At 37.7% G+C, this 11,282-nt stretch overlaps 1 protein-coding gene across 1 annotated transcript; it reads right to left on the reverse strand.

Moving 5' to 3' along the window:
• Window positions 1-334: 334 nt before the first annotated feature.
• On the reverse strand, window positions 335-11,045 carry LOC113489751 (zinc finger protein 474). The gene is given in 4 exon segments (XM_026865765.1): window positions 335-486; window positions 2,889-3,069; window positions 10,243-10,827; window positions 10,829-11,045. Coding segments are annotated over 4 exon segments (1,032 nt in total). The 5' UTR covers window positions 10,943-11,045.
• Window positions 11,046-11,282: the final 237 nt, after the last annotated feature.

Consider the following 11,282-nt stretch of genomic DNA (forward strand, 5'->3'; position numbering starts at 1 on the left):
AAGAAGATGACAGTTAACATTACTTTCAAGTACTCTTATGCCATCCCTCTCAAACTGTGGCTTCTAGGCGACACTACCTGAACGACAGAAGTGAGGAGACATTTTTGCTACTGCCTTACGCTACAGTAGCAACTGCTGATTTTACTCTAGAGGCTTTTGGATTGTGTGATCTGATGACACACTGCAGTTTTGATGTTCATGGCTCTCCATCTGGATTTTATTTCTCTCATGGTTTGGCTGAAAGGTATGGGTATATGTGTGTGTATTCATGCACACACATGCACACATGTGTGTGAGCGCGCATGCATATGTATGCATGTGTGCTACATCCACTTCACATTGCAGGTTTCAGTTTACAGGAGTTCTGGTGGACGATCAGTCTGTCTGGAAGAAAAGTACGCCCACAAATATCACATGGAACTAGCTGGTTCTGGGCGCTGATCCAGGCAGCCTCATTTAAAGAATCAAGATCATAGAAACCTTTGGCTAGAAAATCAAAAAAAAAGAAAGTATCAGCTTTCATTCTGGAGACCCACATTCAACTCTTTATGGAAAATATTTTCAGGAAATACCTGTTGACTGAGCCTTTCAGTTTAACCAAACCATATTGCTTTTGCAAATGAAAAAGAAAGAAGCAAAGAGTAAAAAATATATAAAAAAGAATCTGCTTTTTGTCCCAGGGGTTGAATTAAATTAACTTCAAACTGAATTATTTTGTATTGTATGAGAGTACAGAGAAAACATCATGCTGTGTGTTATGATACGCATTTTCAGCTAATTATTAACATCTTTGCATACATACTATTATCAGCAAATTTCACGTCTTGGCTTTACTTCAAGTTCAGTTTAATAAGCATGTGTTATCTGACCGTTGCAACGGGCAGGAGTGTATCATACTTGAGAATATATTCTTTGTATTGCTCTGAACAAGGGGCCCGATTTTCTTCCTATTGAAGACGATGCAAGTTTTGACAATAAGTGAAATAAGCCTTAGTAAGCATTTGTACAGACAAAACCTACAGTTCTTTTAAGCACAGTTTCTAGTGAGGTCATAGATGTATTTATTGTAATCTAAACACTAATTCAGTCTTACTCTCAGTTATTTTCTACTCCAGGAAGAGTGACTGCTCTGAAAGCTCAGGAGCATTCTTCAAACATTCACATCAGAAGTATTTTCAAAATTTTACTTGAGTATAAAAAAAACCTCTCGTTCATTTTCATCTTGAAATGGACTTTCACATAGTGTTGTTTCAAAATGATTTCCAAAAAGGCCAGGTAGGTTGCTTAATACCTGGATTTGATCTTAAGAGTTTTCATTTGAAGTGCAGACATAAAAAAATCTACATGGCTTGACTTGAAAATGTGTTTGCTTCGCCCTTCTCAAAAGATACGACAATACAGAAGAAGACTAAAAAACTGTTTTTCTTTGAATTGTTAACAGCAGACAATTTTTAAAAGAAAAGGATTTGTGCATTTAAAAATATTCCATGGTTTCTGTCATTGGCACATGATAGAGCTCTTCATTAAAGGCCCATACAGTTTTAATATGATTCATATCCAGTGGTTCACATAACCACAATAAGCCTTAGATCTCTTAATATGCCTGTTCCTAATGTTCTTTTTGTTAGAAGAGCGACCAAGCAGTGTTTCTTTTCTTGGCTGAGACAAATATCCCCTTTGCTTGCAGGAAATGAATGTGTATTTTCTGTACTTTGGAAAGTTTATGGAATATAAAAAAAAAAAAAAAAAAAAAAAAAGTGGGTGAACTAACTGCCTGTGAGCAGGTGGTCTAAACTTGGCTCAAAGTAGCTCAGAGCAGCTGGCAGGGCCAAGGAAACCATCCAGCTGAAATGGTGAAATAAATTAAATGGTGGGGATGGGGAAGTCTTGGGGGCAGCTTCTAGGCAAAGCACAGATAAGATCTCCTTTTATTCCTACAGTGAGCACACACCCCTGGGATACATATGGGAGGCCACGTCTGGTGGGTGTTTAGGATCATCAGTTTTCACTGATTTGAAGAAGTGGGATCTAGGCATCTTACAAAACAGAACCACAGCACAAACACACATAAGTTGCAGAAATAAAATATTTGGTTTATACTACATATATTTTTTTCCCACTGTTTATATTATAATGTCTCACAAAGAAAGTATCTAAAGCTTGTAAATAAAAAGGGACCAATGACATCCATTAGATATTCATTGTAGAAAATACTGCATTTTTATCTATAAACATTTTTAATAAAATCCTGAAACTACACTATATGTATACTATATGCAGAATACCTTATTTTCTACCAGTCATCATGCATCTAGTATCGTATTTCTTATTTTACCACAGAACTCCTATTTTTGAGGCCACTCACTGTTTACTATTGCTAAGTATCATACTAGTGTTATTTTTATTTTTTTTTTATTATTATTATTTTTTTTTTTTATAACCAACACTATAGGTGTAAAGCCTGGCTAAAATGTCTGTCCCTACATTGCCTGAAGGGTATTTTATTTTAATGACTGTATGTGTCATGTCCACACATTATTCTTGGATGCTTTTGCCCATTATGAAGTATGCCTGTCCACAGCATTGAAAGTAGTCAAAAGGTAGTGATGTAACTGTGAAGCAGGTTGCTAATCCGTGTTTTGATTCAGACCATACTGACACATAAAGAGGACTGTCCCAGGAGGCATGTCCCACAGGGCTCTTCTCATGAATGCTGCCCAGAAGGAGGATACTTAACAGAAAGCTTAAAACAAGACATGATGGTAACCTTGACTTTGAAATAATATGGAGAAGTACTTGCAAACTGTTAAGCTACTGCTTAAAATTATTTTTTTTTTCTTTTCCTCCCACTTTCTTCCTCCCATTTCCTCATTTGATCTGTAGCTTACCTTGTATGGGACTGACTTCAGGTATTTTTGGCTCTGGCCTTCTCAAGTGCTTGCGTAGCATGTCATTCTCCTGGTGCCATTTTTTCAGGCATTGTGGCTCATGGATACTAATAGATTTTGTTCCATACTCACGGCCACAGATGTAACAAATCACTGCTGGTGGCCGTCTTATCACTTGTGCCTGCAAACAATTGTGAAGAATAATAAATATTGTTTTCAACAATTTTGAATTAGAACAACTTTGGATGAAAACAATCATGTAGATTAAAAAACCAATTCATATCTGTGTAATCAGTGTAACAGTTTCTAACAGTTTTGTTTTGTGTGGATTCAGTTTTGAAACATGTAAGAGTTATTGCCTCATTAACTGGCTACCTGGAATAGGTAAGCTCCTTCTGCAGATACTGGGCTAAAAATTCATATGTGTCATCTAATTAATACCTAGCTATGTGGGTTTTAGCCTTTTATTTTCACACCATTAAGTTAATGGAAATGTTGAGTCTTCATGTGCAGAAACAAATCCTCTGATTGATCGGGTTGCTGCATCACAGTGTCTATCTTAAATGTTGAAGCCCTTTTTTTATCTACTAAACAGAAGCTACATGGAAAGCGGCCACAAAAGGTTCCTCACATGAATTGCTGATGTCTAGTGCAGTAGCAGAAAGACCCCCATCTCCAGGCAGAACACTGTTAAAGCACTGCGTCCAGCCTTAGCATCTCTCTTAAACTGGGCAGTGATGGCAGCTGTCTCAATCTTGTGATTGTGGTCCCTAACCCCGTGTTACTTCTGCCACAGATCAATCAACTGACAGAATTCTTGTCCTTGAAGGATTAAAACATAACCAGGATATTTCAGGGTAGGAGTGCAAAACAGGAAATGTTGCTTGTTTATCCTGAAGGCCTCAGGGTGAATTTTGCCATGACTGCAGTGAGGGCAGAACTGGACTCTAAACAAGTAATTGTTTCTGCACTGCAGATCTGCTTTTGTTCACAGAGAAAAACAGCTCTAGAGAAGAAAAAAAAAATTCCTCAACCCCAAACCCCACAAATACATATTCTCAGTTTGAAAAATATATAATTACTGTGGTATTGCAGATTATGGACTCCATTGTGTCCTTAGGCATGTCCTGGGCTAGGCGTGTAAAAACATACTGCAGAGACAGCACTTTGAGGCACACTGATGGGTCTCACAAGCCCCAGCACTTCCTGCACTCCTGACTGCAGAATACCAATAAGAGACAAGCTATTCCCTGCCCTCCTAAAGGTAGAGGACAGCCATGCCAGACCAAACATGGAAAGCCTTTCTCACTCAAACATGGGAAGTCTTTCCACTCAAACAAGGGATGTGGGGATTTCATTTTTCCCTCTGCTGCTGTGTAAGACAAAGTGCAACCTGTTCTAGTACTTATGACTCCCCTGTCAGCCCATCAGTGTATTCAAGAAATTCTGGGCAGCTCTTCTTGCATTTATGCTACAGTCTGAAAATGCCATTAGTGAACAATCTGCATAAGCTTTCTTTCCTGTACCACACATGTAAACTCAATTACATGAAGAAATACTACTCTACAAAGTGTATTTTTGCTGGGAAAAGTTGGACTTCATCTGGAAAGTTCTCACAGTGAATTGAAACATAACTTATCCAAAGACAGTCTTTCCAAGGACATTTTCATCCTCTTACCATTTCCTTAGCCATCTTTGATAACAAGGCATTTTTAACAAATATATGTAAAAAAAAAAGTCTCTTCCTACTCATAGCTGAATATAGCAACAGCTGTTTTAAGAATGACCTCTGATTTTTCATTATCAGTTTTCACCTACTTCCTTACTTCAGCTATTGAGCCAGACATTGTCTCATTTGGAGATAAGACTGTGGGTCTAGATATAGTCTTCTGAAGGTGGTGTATGTTTCTTTGCAGGCTCTGGAGAGCTTTAGATAAGGATACTATAGTCTAAACTCTTGATGTCAGGGGATTCATTTCAGTGTGCATGCTTGTTATGGGTATGTTTCTAGCATTTTAGAAATTATTTTCTAAAAAAATGCTAGGTGTAAAAACACTGGGAACACATTTTCCACTCTAGTCTTCATTAGATAGGTTCCTGCCAATCAGTAAACTAGATTATTAATGGGCTGAAAACTAGGACAGAGCAATTTTATGTACATTTGGTTTGTAGGCACAATTTATATACTACCAAAATGAGAAAAAGGAATCCTAGCACAAATTAAAATCATGCTTGCTTAGCCTGCACTGTCACAATCATTTCTGCTATATGGGGTAGTATAATAAAAGCAACTGTATAGCTTCAAGGAGACTTAAAGTCCTGATATGAGACAGGTCAAAAATCACTTAAAAAATTAAATACTCCAAATAAATTTAACAGATGCATAGAAATACCATTGTTAAAATCAAATAGCTTTTTATCTTAGAAATATTTCCCTAGTGAATGGAGATAGCCTTTTATCTTGGACCGCTTCATTCAAATCCATTACGTTTGTTCTAAAGCTATTGCGATGTCTTACTATTGAACAGCTGCCAAAGACCTGCAAGACAAAAGTTAGTGATCTTTATCCAGTGCAATCTGGATACATGGTCTTTTTGGTAGTCTCACCTGAAAACCTAAAGACTGAATGAGCAGTAGCAGAGATACCTCCAGATCCTGACAGACCATTTATAGGTGGGTTTTGTGTTGTGACTGACCAAACCCAAGCCTGCAGCTAAATAGAGGATTCTGTTTTCCAGCGTTATCAATTGGGATTGATTCATACTAAATCCTATTTGGTGAAAAAAAAAAATGTTTAACAATTCTGTTCATGTAGAAATGTCTCTGTTTCATACCTTTTTGTAACAACTAAAAACTGTACAGAAAAAACAGCGACCAGAATTCATTAAAAGGAATCAGGTCACTCTAAGGATGGAATTCTTTTTTCCAGAAATGTAGAGAGTTTGAACCATCACCACAATCAAATTATACACACAAATCCTTCTCTGCAAATTAAAGAGCTGAAAAATAAAGACTGGAGCATGATAACCTTACAATTGGTAGTAACAGCTCTTTTGTTGCTTAGCTGTGGAATCTGAGGCATGATAAGCTTCATTTGGAATTTCTACAGCTGATGATATTTAACCTTCATTTCTTTTTGTCTTCAGAGTGTGGCTATCCCAAATGTCACATCTGGAAGCCTGCAGTTTGAAACTATTTTTGGAATCACCACAGTTTTCCAACCCAAACTACTCACAGGCCAGTGGCTAGGCTGTCTGCTCACTGCTTTGTTTTCCACTTTTAAAAAGGGTTGTAGGGAAGGTCTGTTCCTGTGGTTATGTGTTATTATAAAAATACCTACAAATACCTAACAGTGCAGTTAGGCTTTCCTCTGGTGTCTCAGTATTTTCTTTTTTCTCCAAGACTGCTAAGTATGTCTGCACAACCATGAATGAAGTTATTTAACTCCGAGGGCTACGCAAGTATGTATTTTCAATAGACCTGACATTACTTGAGGTTCGCCCCAGGCTGCTGTTACAGTGTTACATGAGGTCAAATGCTCCCATACTGCATGAAACTTTTAATGTCTTCTTAAGTACACCCAATAAGACTCCCAAACTCCCCTCCATAAATATGTACTATCCAGGTCTGCACACGCCCCCCAACTTTCTTGTTTAATTATCCATGTATTTTAATGGGAGGAAGGGAGGCTTCCTGCTCTATTCCAGAGCTCATAGGCTTGAATTGCTCAAGGAACAAAGGTTCAGGAAAAGATTGGTACAAACAGTTGGCAATGGCATCGTGTTGTATGAAAGCAGCCCTTCTCACACATTTCTCTCTGGAAAGTAAGAGGCATTTTGCATAAGGGACAGGGACAAGCTGTGGCATGGGTCTCATGACCATCCAAAGGTGCATTTCATGGTCTTCTGGAGTGCTTTAGGCCACCAACCCAACACAACAGCAGACTAACATTAGGATTGGTCATATGCCTGTGTATGAAGTTTCTGCCAGATGATGCAGGTAAATAAAGATGTTACTCCACTGGAAGCACTAGAATATCCCATTTTACTCCTGATGTGTTGTCTTTTAAAAGAAATATGACAGTATGATGAACATGGCATTTATGTAAAAGCAGAAATGCAGGAAGATCAATCATTCACAACAGTAATAATGTTTCATTCAAACCATTCATTCACTGTCCATTCTCATCTAACTTTCTATATTTACAAATATAATTGTCAATTTTCTCCTACGAAGATGATCAAAACTGCTGCAACCAAGGTAAACAAAGTTTATCATTGATGTCACGCCTTCATTAGAATTACATAGCATCTGGAGGAGTTTTCATTTTACCAGGTGACTAGATGACTTTACACTAGAGCAAGAGTCAACATCAACATTTTGTTGTTACACAAGTTTTCAAGACTTAAACTGTGCTAAAATGCATTGCAATACTGTAAAGGAAGATAACTGGAATCATTTTTAGGTAGTTAACTTGATAAGAAGAAAACAGCAGATGGCAGCACCAGATGCTAGTGAGACATCTGATAGGATTTTAGGAGCAGCGTTACCTGTTGTCAAAAAATCTGGAATACATTTACCCACAGCAAGTCATTAATACTCACTTACATGTAGCAGACATCTTGCTCTATGAAAGAATAAAAAACACACTCTGCTCTAGTGCAACTCTGAGTTTCAGTAGTTTCAAATATCACTTCCATTGTCTGGGATATCATAGCACAGTTCAAAACAGAATTTTTGAGCTGATGTGATCCTTGAGGGTCTCTTAAGTATAGAATGTTTTACACAACCAGATATAATTAACTTAGATGTGTACATGCATTCTGGAAACAAGGACAATTAGTGGAAGAGATGGCTTATGAAGGCTGTTGAGTGTCCAGCTCTAAAGTCATTTAATGCCAAACTGAGTGTTTGTCAGTAATGATACTGATCTAGTTGATCCTGCACTTGGTAAGGGAGAAAGAGCTCCAGGACAGAGGCATGCAAGCAAAGTGCTTGCAGTTGTAAAGTTAAAATGCCCTTCACACGGTGATCCAAATCAGTCAGATCTTTATTTTTAAAATTAAGAAAATACAGCTTTCACTGCATAAATTAATTTGACAGTAGCATTACAGTTCTTAAATACACTTATATAAGGGTTAGTGGTTGGTTTTTTTTTTTTTTTTTGGTTTGGTTTGGTTTTGTTATTCCTTCCCTTTGGTGTTTTGCTGAATCAGTACTTTAACAGGTACTTAAATAATTCACTGTCACAGTGAGTAGATCTAAGTGAGAGAGGGACTGCCCAAATGCTTTCCTGCCAGGACAAAAAGCAGGTTGCCATTTCACTCCACTACTGGTAATTTTAAACAGAATTAATAAGCAGCTGAGTAGCTAGTGAGGTGAGTAAAATTAAAACCATATGCTAGAAAAATATGAAGACTGTAGAAGAGACCCACAACTTTTCCCATAGCAAATCTGCAGTCCTTATGTGAGCTTAAAGCTTTTCAACATCCTTCAATGTGTGGACCTTTCAAAACTTCCAATTGGAGGTGGAGACCCTCATTCAGAGAATTTAAACCTGTGGAAAAGATGCTTTCTTTGACCACTTCTTAGAAGCAGTCTTCCAGTCCTGAGCAGTCTCTGGGATCACAGGATATTTCTTTCACATATTCCATTCCTTTCTCTGCCTTTAATGTGTACCTCTGTACAAAAGGACAGCTCTAAAAATAATAAAATAAAGGACCTCAGAGAGGTAAAATCCATCATCCCTTCCTAAAAGTTAATAATAAAGTCCTTCAGTGTCGATTACAAACTATAAGCTGTACAGCTTCATTAGTTCTGCTGCAACTGATGAACTGTAACTGCTTGGAAATAAATGAGGAAACCTGTTGTTCATATAGAAGGAAAAACAGATCCTAACACATTTCACTCTGGCTCTTCAGAGCTCACAGAAGTAAAAAGTAGTAATAATGTTGTTGTTGAACAAGTTCAACAAGTCAGCAGATGTGACAGTCTACACAGGGAGCAGATATGTTGTGCAAGAGGGCAACATTTTTACAGAGTCACTCTCAATGCCAAACCACACTCTAAAGTTGTTTTTTTATGTCATTATAACTACAGACATTCTCTCCTCTTCCTTTTTTTTTTTTTTTTTTTTTTTTTTTTTTTTTTTAAACATACAGAATTATTTGTGAAGGACAAAACTTTTTGCTTCACACTGATACATTTCATTGAACCTTTAGATCAATGCCAGTTCTTTGGTAAATGTTACAATGTAGTAACACAAGAAGAAAATCTCCTTTCCTTTAGCTATAGATGCACCTATTCTGCACTTTGAACAGTTTGTGGGTTATTTGAAATTTGTTGGTAAAAGACCCGAGGAGTGGACATAATTTGTCAGTATCTATCAATTAGTGGCCTCAAATAGGGTAATATTAAAATGCCTCACATTGTCTTTATTCTCATGCCTGTTAGGGTAATGCTATTATCTCCATGCTTTGACTTTTAAAATGTTTTAGAAATATTCTGCATAGCACTGCATTCCTTTGGTGACTAAGAAAGCTAAATCCCATTTTTTGAAAGTAATGTAGGCAATCAGGTGTCCAACACCCATTGAAAAAAAAAAAAAAAAAAAAAAAAAAAAAAAAAAAAAGCAGCCTTTTATTTCAGACACTGCTCCTAAATTTAGACATCTTTTTACAAAACTCCTGTCCAAAAGACATCTTGTGCAGAAACAAATTCAGAAAAAAATATGCCATTTTCCAAAACTTTCTGTAGCTTTTGGATAATATGAATCAGCTTTATTCTTAGATCTTGAATCAAATTCAGGGAAAGAAATGTGCAGTCTTCTTTGTTTTGTTGATGTTATACTCTGAGTTACTGCCTTTGAACATGCAGTCCTCAGTAAATTTGTGTTCCATGCCAAAGTTAGGAATAATGGTAAAAATTGAAAATCACTGTCATGCTTACAAGATAATGAAACATTATGTTTCATGTTATCTAAATAAAAATACCTAATACCTGGTAAAACATTTAATATTCAAAGCTTGCCTAAGCTGCTCAGCAGAATCTCCTAGGGAACTATAGCACACAATGGTTCCTTTTCAGAACATAACTCTCACAGGACCACAGTGTATGAGAACTCAAGTACTGCCTTGCAACAGGAAACGCAAAAGAAATAGGAATAGCGGTTTCTCATGCACACAGTATTATCCTTTCCTTTACCTACTATTCAGCAGAGAAACATTTGCATGGAGCCAAAAGATCCTTCTGACAGAAAGTGATTTTAAATCTGATGGGAACCCAGTCTCCCCTGGAGTGCCTAGCATCAAAATGCATCCATGCCCTTTCATACAACACGTGCCTAGCAATTCACCTTGTCTAATAGAGCTGGTGCAGCCTCACTCCTTCCTTGGCGGGTACTAGATGCATGATCACTTGCTGAGCCAGACCCAGAGCTTGGGCCTTTACCAGATTTACAAGGGCTAGAGCTTGACAGCCCCACACTGATGCTACCTCCACTGCAACACTTTTGGTGCACAATAAGACGATCAGGAAGGAAGGTTCGGCCACAGTTTCCACAGGGCAGGAGCTGAGCTTGAGCACTATGATAAGCTGCCTCATTTTCAGCTGTAAGTGCACAGGAACCACCAGTAAGGACTTCAGGTTTCCTGGGCTCCACTCTTCTCAGATGCCTTGGTAACTGATTGTTTTCAGTATGCCACTTCTCTAGGCACTGCGGCTCATGTATAGAAATAGACTGTGATCCAAATTCTCTGCCACAGATATAGCATACCCTGAAGCAAGGTCTTCTTGGTGGGATGATGGGCCGATTCAGTGGTATCCGAGACATGTTTGAAGAATCTGACTGTTTTGATATTATTCCAGTTCTTGGTCGCCTTTTCTGCAGCCCAACTTCTAGATCTACTACTTCGGGCAAATTTCTGGGAAGATCATACACAATTAGATGGTGAAACCTGCTCTGAAGCCAAGATGCTAGGGACACTAGCAGGGACCTCTGCAGCTCTTGGCAAACAGGTTTTGTTCACACTCTTTTTCTTGACATTTGTTTCCATGAAGGGTACACGTTTCAAGAAACTTCTGTCTCCTACACATAAAGGGCTTGGGAAAGTCTGTTATTCAGTGTGATGCTCCATCTTCTTAATTCAGTTTCATGGGCCAGAATATACTAGGAAAACTGCACATAATGGCCATTCGGTAGGGAAAGAGGGTTTCTGTGTGATTCTGTTTTGCCTTTTGGTTTTACAGGATCCTGCAACAAATTAAATCAGTACATATTAATAAACACTATCTCTCTTGTTAAGGTTACCAATCAATGGTTTATTGCAAGAATCAGTTTACCTTACTCCTTTGTTATATTTTTAAATAGCAGACAAATAACATCAACTATATCTT

The sequence above is a fragment of the Athene cunicularia genome (genome assembly GCF_003259725.1).
Source record: "Athene cunicularia isolate RWA chromosome Z unlocalized genomic scaffold, athCun1 chrZ_part1, whole genome shotgun sequence".
Classification (NCBI taxonomy): domain Eukaryota; kingdom Metazoa; phylum Chordata; class Aves; order Strigiformes; family Strigidae; genus Athene; species Athene cunicularia.